This window comes from Neophocaena asiaeorientalis, unplaced genomic scaffold (assembly GCF_003031525.2).
Source record: "Neophocaena asiaeorientalis asiaeorientalis breed wild unplaced genomic scaffold, Neophocaena_asiaeorientalis_V1.1 scaffold15, whole genome shotgun sequence".
Classification (NCBI taxonomy): domain Eukaryota; kingdom Metazoa; phylum Chordata; class Mammalia; order Artiodactyla; family Phocoenidae; genus Neophocaena; species Neophocaena asiaeorientalis.
Genome location: NW_020185328.1, coordinates 2,885,864 through 2,905,683, shown reverse-complemented (window position 1 = coordinate 2,905,683; position 19,820 = coordinate 2,885,864). Strand labels below are relative to the sequence as shown.

The 19,820-nt window shown below is 35.7% G+C and overlaps 1 protein-coding gene across 3 annotated transcripts in view; it reads right to left on the bottom strand.

Annotated features, from left to right (window-relative positions):
• The window catches only part of LRRC7 (leucine rich repeat containing 7), a 374,132-nt gene that overhangs the window by 257,500 nt on the left and 96,812 nt on the right, over window positions 1-19,820 (bottom strand). For all 3 annotated transcript variants that reach the window (XM_024734618.1, XM_024734620.1, XM_024734619.1), the window contains one exon: window positions 18,479-18,596. In XM_024734618.1, the coding sequence (XP_024590386.1) occupies window positions 18,479-18,596 (118 nt within the window). The remainder of the gene's footprint in view (window positions 1-18,478; window positions 18,597-19,820) is intronic.

Sequence of the window (19,820 nt, the reverse complement as noted above, 5' to 3'; positions counted from 1 at the left end):
CTTAGAGCATATCTTTAACTTATAGTTCAGTCTAAACATGGAGAGGTACTAAAGCATAGTAGTTAAAAGCATGGGTTGGAAGGATGACCTAATCCCAGTATTGTCACTTAACTAGCTATGTAATCTTAGTCAGACATTTTAATATTTGAATGTCACTTTCTCATTTTTGGCCTAATTCAAAGGGCTGTTCCAATTATTAGATAGCATGTTGTAAAGCACTTAGTATCATGTCAGCCACTTAATAAGTATCTAATAAATACTAGATAAAATTCATGTATTAATAAGAGGAAAGTTAACTTACATTCCTTTATGCCACTGTGTAAAATAATTTAATTTTCTTAACAATCCTTTGAGGAAGATATATTAGGCAATATTATTTTCATCTTATGGATGAAGAATCACGCATTCACAAAGATTAGGTAATTTATTTAAATACCTAATGGATGTTTATAGATGGGAACGAATATAGGTGGGATTTATTTAATATGTTTTAACACCATGTCTATTGTTCCTCTTTATTACGTTACTTTATTACATTACTTAATAAAATTGTTTACTGTTCCTCTTTATTACGTTACTATATTAAAAATGTAGAGCCGACATATTTTTTAAGCATCTTGCTTCTTTTCCTTTTTTTTTTTTTTAATTTATTTTTGGCCTTGCCAACCAGCTTGCAGGATCTTAGTTCCCGGACCAGGGATCGAACCTGCGCCCTTGGCAGTGCAATTGCGGAGCCTAACCACTGGACCGCCAGGGAATTCCCCATAGAGCTCACATTTTTAATAACCAATTTTTGAGACTGGTCTGTCTGGTCCTCTGAAACACAGTGTGTTTGATTTTTAAAAAGGTTATAAATACATATATTTATACACATATATATTGTTATAATATATATATAAATATACACACACTATTCAATTCTAAATGCGTGGCCTCTCCCATTGTGGAGCACAGGCTCCGGACTCACAGGATCAGCGGCCATGGCTCACGGTCCCAGCCGCTCTGCGGCATGTGGGATCTTCCTGGACCGGGGCACGAACCCGTGTCCCCTGCATCGGCAGGCGGACTCTCAACCACTGCGCCACCAGGGAAGCCCATGACCTTCTCTTCTTAAGACTAGCATTTTAGATTGTATTATTTCTGAAATTAACACTGAAAAATAATGAGACACAATATATGGTTATAAATTGAGGAATTATTGCTTTATCATCTTGTCTTACGTGGTTCCCTGATATTTTAATAATAAGGTCCCTAAAAGGGAAAGTCAACATTCAACAAATATTTATTGAGTGTCTACTCTGTGTTAGGAATTGTATTAAACATTGGTGATACAGTGTAAGAAAAATGGATACATTCTCTTCATTTGTGGAGCTTATATTCTGGCAAAGGAATACATACAATAAACCATAGAGAATTAGCATACACATGAAATACATTAAATAGTATTTAATTTTTGAGACATGCTATGGAAAATGTAATTAGAGCAGAATAAAGATAGATCAGAAATGCCTGAAGATTTCAAACTTAACTACGGTGATTAGGGTAAGCCTTATTAATTGGAAAGATGGCAGTAGAGAAAAGACTTGAAGAAGGTGAGAGAGATAGGAATACAGATATCTGGAAACTGAAGGTGGACAGTAGGAGAATTTTAGACAGAGTGAATAGACATGAAGATTAATCATTCCTGGTGTATTCTAGGAATAGCAAGGAGGCCAGTGTGACTGGAACACAGTGAGGAAGAGAAGAGTAACAAAGAATTAGGTTAGAGAAGTAATAAGGGGTGTATGATGGGGAGACGGGGGTGTCGACTCATGTAGGGGCTCTCAGGCCATTACAAGAATGGTTTTTACTCTGAATGAAATAGAGAGACATTGAAGGATGTATTATACAGTCTGATTTATAATTCGAGAGGATCTCTCTGGCTCCTGAGTAGAGTGGTCTTTCTGAAAGGGAGGTCAATTAGGTGTTATTGTAATAAACCATAAGGAGAATTGATGATGGCTTACATCAGGGTGGGAGCAATGGAGGAAGGAGGAAGTGAGTGGAATCTGGATGAATTTTGAACATAAGGCCAATAGGACAGCATGAGGGATTGGATGAAGAGTATGAAAGAAAAAAGGAAATCAAGGACAACTCCAGGTTCTTTGTCCTAAGCAACTTGAATAAAGGAGTTATCTTGAACTTAGATGGGAAAAACAATATGTGAAATAGGTTTTGGAAAGAAGAATAATAGTTCACTCTAATGCCGCTCCCCATTGCTGGCATTACCGCCTGAGCTCCACCTCCTGTCAGATCAGCCATGGCATTAGATTCTCATAGGAACGCAAACGCTACTGTGAACTGCACATGCAAGGGATCTAGGTTGTACGTTCCTTATGAGAATCTAATGCCTGATGATCTGAGGTGGAGCTGAGGCAGTGATGCTAGCGCTGGGGAGTGGCTGCAAATACAGATCATCATTAGCGGAGAGGTTTGACTGCACAGAGACCGTAATAAATCAATTGCTTGGAGACATAACAAAACCCTATCAGTGAGTGGCAAGTGACAAGCTGCATCTGATGGCAGGCTTTATAGTGGCAAGTGAGTTGATGTACCTCAATTGTACAGCTGCATCTGGTGACAGGCTTTAAGTCAGACTCCGACACTTATTTTAGTCTGTGTGTGGCTCCTCCATTATTTTATTTACCACTTCCATCCACGCCTCTCCGCACTGCACACTTGTCTCAGTCACAGTTTTGGTAAGCCCACAAGCTAACCTTAGCCAAAATGAGTAAAAATCAAACATCGCTGGAGAGCTTCTTTGAAAAGGGGGAAAGACCCAATGATGAGATAGCAGAAGACTCTACGACTGCCAACAAAAAGAAAGCTGCATTTAAAAGAAAATGCCAAGAGTCCTACTTAAATTACGGGTTCATTGCAACAGCTGATTCACATTCTCCAAGCCCACGTTGTATAGTATGTGGCGACTGGCTATCCAACGAAGCCATGAAACCTTCAAAATTGCTTCGTCACATGGAGACCAAGCACTCTGCATTAAAAGACAAACCTTTGGAGTTTTTCAAAAGAAGAAAAACATGAACATGAAGAATGGAAGCAATTATTGAAGATCACTACTTCATCAAATGTGTCTGCACTGAGAGCATCATCCTTAGTGGCTAACCACATTGCTAAAGCTAAGAAGCACTTTACTATTGGTGAAGAGTTGATCCTGCCTGCTGTTAAGGATATCTGTCGTGACATTTTAGGAGAGGCTGCAGTTCAAAAGATGGCACGTGTTTCACTATCATCTAGCACCATAACTAGACGAATTGATGAAATAGAGGATATTGAGGCACAATTGTTAGAGAGGATTAATGAGTCACCGTGGTACGCAATCCAGGTTGACAACTCTACCGATGTTGATGACAAGGCAACAATGCTTGTTTTTGTTCCATGTATTTTTCAGGAGGATGTGCATTAGGATATGTTATGTACACTTTTGTTGCCAACCAACGCCACAGCTGCAAAACTATTCAAGTCTTTGAATGATTACATGTCAGGAAAACTGAATTGGTCATTCTGTGTTGGTATATGCATGGACAGAGAGGCTGCTATGACTGGACAGCTTTCTGGTTTCACTACTAGGGTCGAAGAGGTCGCTTCTGAATGTGAGTCTACACACTGTGCCATCCATAGAGAAATGCTGGCTATCCGAAAAATGTCACCTGAACTTAAAGACGTTTTGCAGGATGTGATTAAAATTATCAACCACATTAAAGTACATGCCCGTAACTCACATCTGTTCACGCAGCTTTGTGAGGAGATGGACGCAGAGTACACGTCTTCTCTTATACACAGAAGTGAGATGGCTTTCTAAAGGCAGATCACTGGTCAGAGTTTTTGAGTTATGAGAGCCGCTCCAGAGATTCCTTTTAGAAAAAGTCACCACTAGCAGCACATTTCAGTGACACAGAATGGGTCACAAATCCTGCTTACTTGTGTGACATATTCAACCTGCTCAACGAGCTCAATCTGTCATTTCAGGGGAGAACGACAAGTGTGTTCAAGTTGGCAGATAATGTGGCTGCATTCAAAGCCAAACTGGAATTATGGCGGCGACGAGTGAACATTGGGATTTTTGACATGTTTCAAACATTAGCAGAGATTTTGAAAGAGACAGAGCCAGGGCCTTCTTTCTCCCAGCTGGAGTATGATCACTTATCTCAGCTTTCAAAAGAGTTTGAGCATTACTTCCCAACCACAAAAGACCTCCGAACTGGGAAGGAATGGATCCATGACCCATTTGTGCATAAGCCAGGTGAATTGACTTTCTCTGTGCTATAGAAGAGGATCAACTCCTTGAGATCGTAAATGATGGTGGCCTTAAAAGTATGTTTGAGACAACTTCAAATCTCCATACATTCTGGATTAAAGTCAAGGCGGAATAACTTGAGATTGCCATAAAAGCACTGAAAAGCCTGCTTCCATTTCCAACAGCCTATCTTTGTGAAGCAGCGTTTTCTGCAGTGACAGCAACCAAAATCAGATTACGGAGTAGATTGGACATAGCAACACACTGTCTCCCATCACCCCCAGATGGGACCATATAGTTGCAGGAAAACAAGCTCAGGGCTCCCACTGATTCTGCATTCTGGTGAGTTGTATAATTATTTCATTATATATTACAATGTAATAATAATAGGAATAAAGTGCACAATAAATGTAATGTGCTTGAATCATCCTGAACCCACCCCCCCAAACCCCGGTTTGTGGAAAAATTGTCTTCCATGAAACCGGTCCCTGGTGCTAAAAAGGTTGGGAACCGCTGATTTAGACAGTATTTAAACCATGAGACAAAATGTGAGCACCAGTGATGTAAATGTAGATAATGAAGAAAAAAGGACAAGGGGCTGAACCATGAAATACTCCAAAATGAGGTTGGGGGGAAGAGGAAGAATCAACGTAGGAGCCTGAACAAGATCAATCAGTGAGATGGGAGGAAAAATAATAGTATTGAATCCTAGAAATCAAATGAAGAAAATGTGCAAAGTAGGAAGAAGCATTCAACTGTTTCAAATGATGTTGCTAGGTCAAGTAACATGATGACCAAATATTGCCTTTGGATTTGGTAATGAGGAGATCTGTATGACCTCATCTGGAATTGTTTTGGAGTGGAGGGCTTAAAGACTGGGGTGGGTTTAAGAGAGGATGAGAGGAAAGAATTGTAGATAAAGGATATAGACAGCTCCATCTAGAGCTTTTGCTGCAAGGGGGTGAGGGACTATTAAGGGAAGAAAATCCAAGAAATTTTCTTTAGAACAGAAGAAATAAAAGCATGTGTGTATACTGATTAGAATAAACAAGTAGAGAGGAAAATCTTCATGATGTGGTAGAGACTGAGGAGAATTTCTACAGTGATATCCATGGGTCGGCAAGAGGGGATGGTTAACCAGTGGAGAGACTGGCTTTAGAGAGAAACAGGAGTAGTTTACCTGTACTAATTTGGCAGAAATGAGAGAATATGGGTGTAGATGCTGGTAGATGAATTGATAGGATGATGACAGTCTGGAAATCATCCTTCGAGAGTTTTGATTTTCTCAGTGGAGTAGGGTAAATAACCATGAACATGGGACAGGAGATGTGGGAGTTTGAAGACAGAAGAGAACATGTGAAATAGTCACCAGAAGAGAATGAGAGTCAATAGAGGAAGGAAGTACAACATGATTGTTGGGAAGCATTAAGGCTCCACTTCAGAACTGCAATCATGAACTTAAAGTCATATCAATCAGTGTGACTGTTTTCTTCTGGATCTTTTCAGCCATAGGTAGAGAGCTGGATTCAGTCAGGGTTGTAATTTTACTGAGCATACGTAGATATATAAAAGAGAAGCAAAGGTATCAAGGGGGTCATTTGATGACTGACCATAAAATTCAAGCCATGCAAAAAGGCAGAGCAAACCTTGAGAGAGGTTGACAGAATTCATGAAAAGGTGGTGGTACTAATAGATTGGTGGTTCTGATGGGGTCAAAGGAGGGTTGGAGTGGTATAAGAGGGAGCGTTCTGGAAAGATAGGAGGATGGAGTCAGTTGACATTCAATTTCTTGATATTCCTGACAGTACCTAGATCAGACCTAGGAAAACAACAGAAACTGAGCAAGTGTCTATTAAATTGGATTTAATTATATTTTTGCATCAATATCCTGAAGCAATGAACTAAACAGTACAAACATGGAAAGAAACACATGATCTTAAGTACAGACGCTTTAGATTGAAATTACCTTTTCTAAGATGAAACAGGTAACTCTCTTTTCATACAAAAATAATATAAAGGACTTACTACAAATACCAAATTTTAAATGATTTAGGGTTCTCTCAAATGCGTTAAAGTTTATGTTTATTACTTTACAAATTTTATATAAACGTGTATATATGATAATAGTTATAGATAGTGCATTTTGAAATGCTTCTCTGAATTCTCTGAAATTCAGAGGTATCAGCCCAAATGGTCTACCACATGATGTAAGTGCCGTAGGCTGAAAAAGTATTAAAACCTTAATTTTAACAAAGGAGGGATATATATTGATAACACTTTAATATTTTCATCTGATATTTTAAATGTGATACTAATTTTTATATATATTTTTTTCAATTTTGAGAAAGCAGGCAGGTTTTTGGATATCTAGTAAATTGGATTAGATTTAGGAGCAGAAAGAATGGAATTTATTGAGGAAACATTATAAGCACTTTGCTTTAGTTCATCTTCACAACAATTTTATAAGATGATTTATTATTGCTATTTAAACTAATGAAGAAACCGAGGCTCGGAGGTTTTGAAACCAGGCCAAGCTTATTCCAAACACACGTTATATGTTTATTAAGCTGCCTCCATCAAATCCAGGATTTAAACTATTTGGAGGTATACATTTTAGCTACTCAAAATTGACAATGCAACATTCATAATAGAGCACAATATATTGGATTTGTTCCATATATACTCTCCAGGTCAAATACAAACAGCCCCAACTTTCTAGAACTCTGAGTTTAATGCATACTCAAGATTGACCATGTGGCATTCTTATAGGGGCACTGTAAACTGTATTTGTTCTATAATTACCTTTGGTCAAATTTCAGATAGTACTATTAACTTTCTGGAACATTGAGTGCATTGCTCAGGTCATAATGTTCTTTATTTCTGAATTTAATATACTGACAAGTACTATAATCTTAGTTCCAAATCTATGCCCTCCTTATATATAGTTCAACCAATAGCTATTAGAAGGAACAAATAAGAAGAGAGGGCTACTCAAAATAGGCAGAATGTCAATATGAAGACTTGATAACTCATGCATGGTCTGATAATAAAGGAGGTGATGGGAAAAGCTACAAAGTTAACACCAGAACTCTTAAAGCCTATCATTCTTATTTTGTGTAGAGGCAAGCATCTACACATACTAAAATAATTTAATAACACAAACCATAATGAACTCAAGTCAACCTGGAAAGGTTCAATTGCATTCATTATACTCATTGAAAGAAAATAATGTGATATGAAACATTTTTGGAATAATTTCCATTCAGAATGATTCAAATAAAATTTTAAAATTAGGTGTAAAAGGATAAACTGTAATTTTTTTGGAAAATTATTTTGTGTATAAACCCACATTCCCTAAGGATATTTGGTAAATGAGGCAATACTCTATTAAGTAGGAAGTACTGATTAGAGTTAGATTTCAGAGACACAATCTATTATATGGGAGAAAGCAAAAGCATCCAGCAGTTAGGTTAGTAAATTTGGGAGACAATGTACAGGCCAGTCATGTATTAAAGACAGAGAAAGAGAGAGAGAGAGAGAGAGAAGAACAAACAGACTGGAATGATTTGCTTTACCTCCAACCCTTCAAACGAAGGGAGCCAAGAACTCAGTAGGAACTCAAGCAAGAAGAGTTAAAGGTCTCCTATAAGACTCTGCTTATTTTAGTGGCATTATAAAGAGAAAAGCCAAATGCAGGTAAAGTAATCAATACTTTGAGGCAATCATGCAACTGACTCTGCCTTTAGGACATGTCTGTCTAGAGAAAATTTTAAGAAATCTTTATGACCTTGACCAACAAGCTCTTTCATAGAGGAATGAATAAGACTTCGTCAAAAGGAGTTAAAATGACACCTGCCCTCCCCACCTTCTCTCTGCTTCAACCACAAATATATTGAGTCACTACTATATTAAATGGACCTATTTAATAATCTTACCTCATTTTTGGCTAATTATTTTTTTTATTCATTATCAGTCAACTGCTTTATTGAGCACTTACTATGCCTGCACTTTGATAGTGGCTGTTGTGAGTCTAGAAACAGTGCAAGGTGCAGCAGTTCTTTTCAGGAGTTTATCCTGAAGCTGCGAGTGGGTATGGCCTAGTAGAGAGAGGACTCACAACGCTTCACTGCCAGTCCAATTCTGTTATTTTACAAGTTCTAGGAATTACAGGGGCGCCCGAAGACAGGTTAATCAATCAGCTCAGGAAAGACTCTGCTGACTCTAGGTGACAGAGCCCAACACAGACGTCAGAAGGATGACGGGATGGGAACAGTTCCTTTCTCCCTTATATTTAAATATATTACCAGATTGGAAGTTCTATCCCCCATGGAGTAAGTGCTGGCAACACACATAAAAATTATATGTTGGTTTTATTTCCTCATGAAGACATTAGAAAGAGTTAAAAATCCTGGTATCTAGCTAAGAAGGTAGCAGGAGAACAGACCTGGTTTTTGTGCCATCATACTCCTCTATGGAAATAGAGGAGTCAATCCTCTATTTTAACACTATAATCTTGGGCAGAAGTAGACTCTGTAGAAAAGAAAGTAGTCTTACAGTGAGGGAAGTGCTAGTGATTTTCAGATAAATAGCACATTAAGAGCGTTGGAAGTGAGGTATTTAATAGGACAAAATAATAAGCTTTACTCTAAACAAATGGCCTAATGATTTGCAAAACATCAAAGAGCATATTTATTGCTAATTGAAAACAACTGCAGGGTAATATTTTCTCCCCAACCCACATAAGGCATCCCAAAATAGACTTCCTTAAGAATTTATATATACACTGCTAGAGTCTCTATTCTTTTCTGAATATGCTCAAAATTCTAAAGATTTTCATCATTTAACTGGTTACTCATATTTTCTTTCTCTGGTGTGTTTGAGAGAAACTCCCCCTCTTCACTGAAAGCTGAAGATATTATTTGTCTTCAGTGTTTTGTATGCATTTGGCGAAGGGGTGGAATAATTGGCAAGTCAGTAAAACACATAATAATACCTTCAACTCTGATCGCCTTTCATTATAACTAACAACAGTGATTTGGCCCACTATGATGCTGTTCAAATTCATTCTTGTATAGAAATAAGTTTTAGAGGATGAGAGAAAAATCACTTAATTGCTGCAGAATTAGGAAGCATTTTCACATTACTTCATTTTCATTAAAGTCCTTAAATTAGAGTGTCATAGTCTCTCTGAATCTATGACAAATCAACAATCAGACTTAAAACAGAATCACTGCCCAATTAAACCTTATCATTCATTATCTTGCTTTATCATATAAAACAATTTCCTCCATTATGACCAAGTATCAGCTCTGCAAACAGGAATAGACAATTTATTCAGATACCACACTATCATAAAATGCAGTTATCTCTGATGGACATAAGATTATAGTTTTACTGTTGGATTAAGATCTGAGGAAGAAAGGATAAAAGAGCCATTGGCATGGAAAGCCAATGATTTACCCATGGATTGCTGTATGTAATTTTGGGGAATTTTCCTTAGAGAGGAAGGGTGATTTACATGCAGCATCAATATTTATTTACACCTCTCTCTCTCTCTCTCAAGAAAGATAAAGGTTAATGTACTTATTCTTAAAAAGAAAGACTAGAATCTTTATTGAACACAAGAGGTTGAAATCTGCTTTCAATGTTCAAGCATATAGAAATCACTAACATACAGTATTTGTCCTAGAAAAGCCTATAATGTAGTGAAGAATAAAGAATATTATTAGATGATACCTAGCCTGTTCTCTATAATCTGAGAATATGTGTTTTTATCACAAGCAACCAAGAATATTTTAAAAATTGACCATATCCTAGGCCACAATGTGAAAGTCAATGAATAAAGAGAAATAATCCAGACTATGTAGTCTGCAACATATTTCAATAAAAATAATATGATAACTAAAAAAGTTGCAAGTTTATTGGAATACTAAAAACAACTGAGTAAACTGTAAAAAGTAGGAGGGGCATAATAAAAAAGCTGCAGTATAAAGTAGAAAAATAGAAATTAATGATTGGAGGAAAGCCAGCAAACCAACAAGCATTGAGACAAATAAGTCAAAAAAGTATTATTTGAAAGATTAGTAAAGTAGAAAAACCTCTGGCCATATGGGAGATAAAAACATAGAAGATAGATGGAACAATTAAAAAACGTGCAAGAGGGAAGACATATGGGAACATATGTATATGTATAACTGATTCAATTTGTTATAAAGCAGAAACTAACACACCATTGTAAAGCAATTATACCCCAATAAAGATGTTAAAAAAAAAAGTTAAGAATACAAAGAAAGAAACAGCCATGGATATGGTAGAGATTTATAAAACACGTAAAAGAAGTCTATGGACAATGTTTTACAATAAAATTGAACATCTGGATGATGGAATAGATTATTTCCCAGGAAATTATAACTTATAAAAAAGTGATCAAGAAGATATAAAGGGATGTGGATGGATGTAGAGACTATCATACAGAGTGAAGTAAATCAGAAAGAGAAAAAAAAATATCGTATATTAACGCATGTATGTGAAATCTAGAAAAATGGTACAGATGAACCTGTTTGCAGGGTAGAAATAGAAACACAGATGTAGAGAACAAACTTATGAACACCAAGGGGGGAAGTGGGTTGGGGGTGATGGTGGGATGAATTGGGAGATTGGGATTGACATATATACACTAATATGTATATAAGAACCTGCTGTATAAAAATAAATAAATAAAATTAGAAAAAATAGAAGATATAAAGGTATAAGGATGGGAAAGAAAAGAAAATTGTCACATGCAGATGATATGATTTTATACACAATGATTCAAAAGAATCTACTGGTTATATATTAGAATTTATATTTCAGCACCATGGCTGATTGTAAGATCAAAATATTAAAATTAGCAATGTTCCTATATAGGATCAACTAAAATTTACTTGAAATTTCTAAAAGGAATACACGAATTCCATGGCGGTACAATGGTTAGGACTCCGCGCTTCCAGTACAGGGGACACAGGTTCGATCTCTGGTCAGAGAACTAAGATCCTGCACACCGTGCAGCATGGCCGGAAAAAATAAATAAATAAAAATAGAAGGAATACATTTTATAAAACTAGAAACTTAAACTACTCAGAGATAACTCTAATGAAATGTGTGCCGCTCTTTCTTGAAAGAAATCACAACTTTATTGAAAGACACAAAATAGGATTTAAATAAATGTAAGTATCATGTTCACGGATTACAATACTTACTATCACAAAGATATCAATTCATCCCAAATGAATCTTTAAATTCAAGCCAATTAAAAAAATTCTAATAGATTATTTGTGAGCTTCAACAAGTTAACCTAAAATTTATATAAAGAACTGAGTACCAAGAACAGCGAGACACATTTTAAAAAGAAAGAAGACCTCTCTTATCAAATATTAAAACTTAATATTAAGTTATAATGCTTAGAACAACGTGATAGTGGTACAAGAGTAGGCAAGTAAGCTGACGGAGCAAGACAAAGAGTTTGGATAAATGTCTTTTATATGTAAAATAGGTATATTTATAAGTTAGTGAGAAAAAAAGAGACTAACAAATGTTGATGGAACAAGTAATCATCTATTCATATGGAAAAAATAAATTTTGATAATACATAGCACAAAAGATAAATTGCAAATGAATTAAAGGCCTAAATGTGAAAAGAAAACTAATAGTTTTGGAAGAAAATGTAGACAAACATCTTTATGATATTAGCATATGAAAGAATTTCTTAAATAAGCTGTATAACTACAGCCCAAAAGAGAAGAGTGATAAATTTTAGTATATTAAAATTGGCAACTTCTCTACAACAAATGGCATCCTGAGCAAAGCAAAAAGACAAACCACAAACTGGGAGGTGATATTTGTAACCTATTTAACCAATAAGGGATTAGTGTTCACAGTATGTAAATCTTTCAAATCACTAAGAACCTAACAAACAATCCAAAATAAAAATGGACCAAAAAGTCAATTTGCAGAGAAAGGTACTCTACACTTGCTAATAAAAAGAAATGAAAAAATGCCAACTTCACTGGTGATTGATGAAATATAAATTAAAATATTGAGCCATCCTTATATATCCATCTGACTGGCCAACATTTAAAATATCAAATAACCCCAGGTATTAGCAAGGATATGGAGCAGTGGGAACTTTGGTACTATGCTGGTGCAATCATATTCACATTGATCATTAAGGACAAATTTTAGAAACGTAATGTAGAATGAAAACTTGCAGAATAACATACACAATGTGTTAGCACTTCATTGAAATTTTAAACACACTAACTCAGAGGAGGGAAAAAGGGATGGAGTTGAGAATTTACAAGTTTCATTTAAAAAAAGCTAGAGTGTTATATCTATAATAAATGCCATCACTTTAATCTACATGGCGGTCACACTACTGTCTCATATTATTTTCTTCATGCTTAAAGTGTTTATCATTAAAAAATTAAAGCTACATAATTTTCTTTTTGCCTGTGTTGGGTCTTCGTTGCTGTGCATTGGCTTTTTCTAGTTGCGGCAAGCTGGGGCTACTCTTCCTTGCTGTGCGTGGGCTTCTCATTGCAGTGGCTTCTCTTGTGGAGCACGGGTCTAGGTGCGTGGGCTTCAGTAGTTGCAACAGGCGGGCTCAGTAATTGTGGCGCACAGGCTTAGTAGTTGTGGCGCACGGGCTTAGTTGCTCCGTGGCACGTGGGATCTTTCTGGACCAGGGATTGAACCCATGTTCCCTGCACTGGCAGGCAGATTCTTAACCACTGCACCACAAGGCAAGTCCCTACCTAAATATTTTAATATAACTAAGTGTCAAGTGTTTTCAATACTAAATTGAGCTTTGAATGATAAGTAAGTTTTAACCAGGGGAAAAGAGGTGTGAAACGTGATTTAGGCAGAGGAAATTATATAAATAGAGTCACAGAGTTATTGCAACAGCATTAAACATTTGAGGCAGCTCTTCAATATCTAGACCATAAAGTTAAAAAGTACAAATTGTCTTTGTGAGATGAGCAGATGGAATGGAAGTGTAGGTGGTCAATTGTGGGAACTTTTAATGCTGTGTTAGGGAGCCTATGCTCTATCCTTGATCAACTGAAGTATCTTAAGAAGGAGAGCCACCTAGTCATATTTACAATTTAGAAAGTGCTGAAGCTACTTTGTGGAGGATAGGTTTGGGAATGGTGGTGGCGATAATGAGAGGGAGAGACCAATTAGAAGGCTATGTTAACCAATCTGGAAACAGACAAGACACTAAATTAACATGGTAACAATGGGAATGGTGAGAAAGAAACAGACTAGACATACATTTAGGAGGTAAAATTGGTAGAATTTGGTGACTTAATGCATATGGGAGTCAGAAGAAAGAATGGATTTTTGCATTGAATATCTGTGTGGATAATAGTAACATTAACAGAAAACTAGATATAATGGAGGAAAAGCAGATTACGGTGGATGATGAGCTTCGTTTTAAATACGTTATGTTTGGAGGTGTTTATGGAACATATTATAGCTATGTCCAGCCTGCAGTTGGCTATACCAGTCTAAAACTCAAGGGAAAGGTCAAAACTTGACATGAAGTAGTCATTCTCCCAAGAACAAGAATATTAAATATATTTCTATATGGAAGGTTTGAGCTGATTTTAGTGGTTACTCATCACTTATTGCAGCATCATTTCTGTCTTTTCCAGCACTCAGTTACATACTTAACAGATCCCAGTATAAGAGGTGGGGACCCTATACTATGCAGGATCCCTAATGTAATATAATATAAAAATATATATTTTAAAAGAATGCTAAAGTATAATGTTTATTTACCTACCAGACATTTACTGAGCACCTGCCATGTATAGGTATTGTGTTAGTAGCTCCAAATATAGAAATGAATAAGATAGTTTCTGACTTCAAGGGTTTTACAATCTTGTCAAATACACAGTGATATATAGAAATTAAATTACAATACACCTGAAACTAACACAACATTGTAAATCAACTATACTCCAGTAAAAAGTTTAGAAAAAAATTAAAAAGAGAACTGTGATATGATCCAGCTATTTCACTTCTGGGTATTTTTCCAAAGAAAACAAAAACACTAATACAAAAAGATATATGCACCCCAATGTTCATTGCAGCATTATTTACAATACCAAAGATATGGAAGCAACTGAAATGTCCATCCACAGATGATTGGATAAAGATGTGTCATACATATACAATGGAGTATTACTCAGCCTTAAAAAACTCTGAAACTGCAACAAAATGAATACATCTAGAGGGTAGTATGCTAAGTGAAATAGAGAAAGACAAACACCGAATGATCTCACGTTTAGAATCTAGAAAACAAAGCAAAATGAAAACAAACTCAGAGATAGAGAGAAAAAAATGGGTGATTGCCAGAGGGGAGGGCATGGGGACTGGGAGAAATAGGTGAAGGGTAATAAGAGGTAAAAACCTACAGTTATAAAATAAATAAGCCACAAGGTTGTAATATACAGCATAAGGAATATGATCAATAATACTCTAATAACTTTGTATGGGGACAGATTGTTCCTAGACATCTTGGTGATCATTTCTTAATGTATGCAAATGTCAAATCACTATGTAGTACACCTGAAACTAACATAATATTGTATCAATTATATTTCAATAATAAAAATTGTGTCTTTTAAACAGCCAAAACATTTGAAAATATCAATAAAATAAAATTTACCTTCTGAAATATTAAAAAAATAAATTACAAAGTGAGATGGAAGTATAAAGATATACAGAGGAAGAAGCAATTAATTCTCTTTGCGTATAGGATGTCAGGAAAGTTTCCCAGAATACATAACATCAGAGATGTCTTTTTAAAGGTGAAGAGGACTCTGGTTGATGAGGGACAACAGTGGGAGAAAGAAATAGTTTGGGCAGAGAAAATAGTATCATTTCTTGTATCACAGTAACCAGCCTGAGGCATTTGAGAATGATAATTTGGCATTACCTGGGGATGAAATGGGTTAGTTGGCAGTGTGATTAGAGAGGTAGTGAAAGCTATTCACAAAAAATTTCTAGATACATTTCTGCCCACAATAGTTCACTTATCTAAAGGTTTTAATATAAAGTAATATTTTTAAATTATGGAAGGAGAAATGGTGAATTAGGATAAGTGGAAGAATTAGACATGACAAAGATTGGAGGCACAAGCACAACAAAGATCAGATTTAACCTCAGCTTCCAATTGAATTAATTTCATAAAGGGTCACTCATCAATTCCAACACAAGTCAGGCAAATGTTTGCCTAGATTGACTAGCAATTGCATGAGTCCCTGCCTCCAAATAAACATTCATTTTCTGTCCCTAAATCCCAATACTGATTATATTGTCTCATGTCTTGACTCTTTTCCACTGGGGCTATTCCAACCTTGTCAAACTGTGATGCTGACACTGCATTTACTTTCTGCTATCTGCTCTTTCTTCACTTGACAGATTCCCAAAGGATGTATTATGCTCCTTAAGTAACTGTCTAGGTCTCTGCCACAGAATTCAGTGACAGCTTTTTAGGTATGATTTTGTGAAAGGACTGATGTGTTGAAATCTTTTACTGTTTGTGTCACTTCTAGCAATGGCTGATATGTCATCATGTTCATTAAACCTTTAGTACTATACTAACCTTGCAGAATGATTTGCCATGCTTTGCTTTGCCTTTTTCCACAATATAGCAATCATAAGCATAGCTAAAAGTCTAAAAGTCCCTAAATACTACTTACTAGGACTTCTAATGTTGCTCACAAACTTACTTCTAAGTAGGAGTATAACCTGCAGTTTACATACTGACAACACAAATTTCTTGATGCAAGAGGACCTCTAGGAGATGATTATAACGCTCATAAAAATGTCATATTTCTTAGGAGTTTTGTGTTTATATTTGGTGATGAATTTTCTTCTGATTCTCTTTAAGAACAAGATAGATTTTTTATTTACATGAACTATCCAGCCAAACCTGCATGAAGGCCAAGGGATGTGTTATATTTAGCCATATGACATTTCTCAGAAATTGTAATTTGAAAATAGAATTTGATGTGTGAATGTATATAAATAGCATTATTTGTTATTAAAGTACAGAACTATCAATTCATAATAATATGTGACCTGTAAATCTATTTTTAAAAGAATAAATGTAGGCCTTTATGTCATCTTTCAATGAGCCTAAATCTAGTTGCTGTTCTCTCTAAATCAGCAAATGGTCCTTTTAGGATTGGCTTCCTGAAAACGCTCTAAGTGGTAAATCAAGTTGGTATAGAAAGTTGTGTGTGTCCCCCATTTGCACTCTATTTGAAAATTTTATTTATTTATTTATTTTTGCCACAACACATAGCATGCGGGATCTCAAGTTTCCCGACCAGGGATTGAACTCGTGCCCCCTGCAGTGGAAGCGCAGAGTCTTAACAATTGGACTGCCAAGGAAGTCCCAGGCACTCTATCTGTTTCCTTCAAATGAAATGCTCTCCTTTATTCAGATGCTACTGTGCTTCATGGAATTCCTCAAGCCATATGCATTACTTGAACTCTGATATTCATTGATTATTTGTAGGTGTTAGTCTTCTTTCCCCAGAGATACTGTAAACTTTTCTACGACTCTCATATACTTGAATTGAAATCACTAGCCATTTAAACTGGTACATTTCAACAAATGTTCAATGTTCCAGAAGGACCATTCATTCGTGAATTCATTCAATAAATTTTGTTGAACTCCTACAATGTGCCACACACTGTTTTAGGCAGCAGAGATGTATTAGTGACCAAGACAACAATAAAAAATTAAAACATCACTGAATTTTAATTTTAGTTAGGGGAATCTGGACAATACATAAACAAGTTAAAAATATAGTATGTCAGTTTCTCATAAAGACTATTAAGAAAATAAAACAGGGAAGGGACATAGGGTATGCTTCTAGTGTATAATAAGATCAGTTATTTTGAAGTGCACAATATTGTATTGTTAACTATGGGCACTATGTTGGATTGGATGGCAGATCTCTAGAATTTATTCAACCAGCACAAATGAAACTTTATACCCATTGAATAACAACTCTTATTTGTCCTGTCTGGGCTTGGTTATCATTTCTTAGGGTAACTTTACTTAACTACACTGACTGGATTATGTCCTACTAGCATGCATATCCTTCACCTCCAATGTATCTTCACACTCAATTGTTTATTTAATCATCCATAATTATTTGTTTAATGTCTAACACATGTACTAGAATGTAAGTTTCATGAGGGCAGGGATCTGTTTTGTTGATGCCTGTTCCTTTGGCACCAAGCATATTGCCTGAAGTTACCAAAGCAATACATACATACACACACAAAGTTTAACCGACTAGCTTAATGATGAAGGGGTCATGTTTTATATCCTCATAGTGCCTATACATAACTCTTTTTGACTGATCCTTGCTTTATTGTAATAAAACAGTTAGCCAAGTTTTCATGGAAGGAAATGATGATTTAATGAACGTATTAGGACACAGGAGACTCCCACAAACATTTAGAAGAAAAGATCATCAACATGAATATCAATAAAATCACCAGACATAACAAGTTTGGCCAAAAATATAACAAATATTACTGAGCACTTATTATTCATCAGGCATTGCTCTAAATGTTTGAGATATATCAGTGACCAAAACAGAGTAAAATCCCTCCTGCCACATAATGGAGTTTGCATTTTGGGGCAGGAGAAGACAGACAAGACCATAAAAAAATCAGTAAATCATATATACTGAGAAGATGGTCAGTACTACAGGAAAAAATGGAGTAGAGTAAAAGAAACTGGGAATTCAATTCCAAGAAGGGTTAACGGGTAGGCCTCATTGAGCAGGTGATACTTGAGACATGTTGGAAAAAATTTTACCCTGAGAATGAGGAAAATAAGCAGTGTAAAGTCAGTAAAATTGTCTAGAAAAGATTAAATCACATATCTGAATGCAGAGGGAAATAAGGCCTGAGTGAGTCAGGGACATTAGTAAGAGGGGAGAGAAGTTTTCTGTCTTCAATTTATAATTCAGGATTTAGCTTTTCAACAAAAATTAAGTTAGAGTTGCAACAAAATCAAAGAAAAAGTGTATATCATTTGCTAAGAGAAAACATTGAAACATATTTTCAGTTAAAAATTCAAGCTATTTAGAGATGAAATGAGAATCTTACCATTTTTACTGATGTCAAGTTCTTTAAGGTTAACTAAACTAGCAATAGTGGTTGGCAGATTTGAAAGGTCATTGTCAGGAATACTTAGTTTTCTTAGAGCTTGACAGTTGAACAATTGCTGTAAAAAGAAAATAATAATTCATTAGATCTCAATTTGGTTAAATCCACTCATATATAAACTTAGTAACAAAATTCAATTCACCATCTTTACAAATGTGATAGTAAAAGGGCCCAACCCCAAAAGGCTCACTTTCTTCCACACCCGTCTTCTGGATTCTCTTCAGAGTTTTTTCACATTCCATCACCATGTTAGTACCTCCCTACTCTCTGCTATCCACATTCGCCACTCAAGGTATTCTACTTTTCCCCTTCTGCTTAACATTAGTGTTCAATTTGCCACTGAACCAATTGATTTATTTTTTTCTTTGAAATAACTTCTGGAGTAACCCCTTCCTTTTTATTCTCACAGCTACCAGGATTACCTCAATTCTCTTTCTCCACAACCACAAATTACTTCCATTTAATCATGTTGAACAGTTTATCTGACATGCAAGAACTGCAATACAGTTGAATACATGAGCTCACATTTCTTTTGTGTGTCCCCACACTGCTTCATAAATATCTATCAAATGAAACATTTAATCTCTGATACTTGGTGAAAAATAACCATTAGTGGTTGGTTCACTTCTGCCACCAATCCCAAAGTACTAGATGGGGAAGAGTCAAGTATTAATGTAATGGTTCTCAAATCCAGCATGGTTTTAATCATTGGTGGGTGGAGGTGCTCGGTTAAAATGTGGGTCCTTGAGCTTTACCCAAAGAAGTACTGATATGGTGGGTCTGGGATGAAGATCAAAATCTTCATTTTTAACAAACATTCTAGTGATCTGGTTATTTTTATGTAGGTGTTTCCAGTATCACATTTCTGGAAACAATATGGTTAGATTTTTTAGCTATGTCCATCTCATCTTGACTACTCAAGATTTGAACAGCTGGGTCAGAATTTTTGATTCATTTCTGGACGAATTATCTTAATGAGATCTTTTCTGTTTGACATTTCTAATTCTGTTTTGCTAAATTTCCACAGATTAAGTCTCTGGTATCCATGACTATGCAATTGGCCCACAGTACATTTAACTGCTGCTTGTTCTTAAATGTAATTCATAATTTATAGGCAAAACAATGTAGTATGTGGTTGTTATTTCTTAACTCATTACCTTTTTAAAAAATAGATTGTGGTGGTTATTACTTAAGATAAAATATGTAGTTTCTTGCTTTTGGCTGACTTGCTTTTGGCTCCTTACAAAGATTATTTGCAATACTTCATGTAGTACTAGGATTT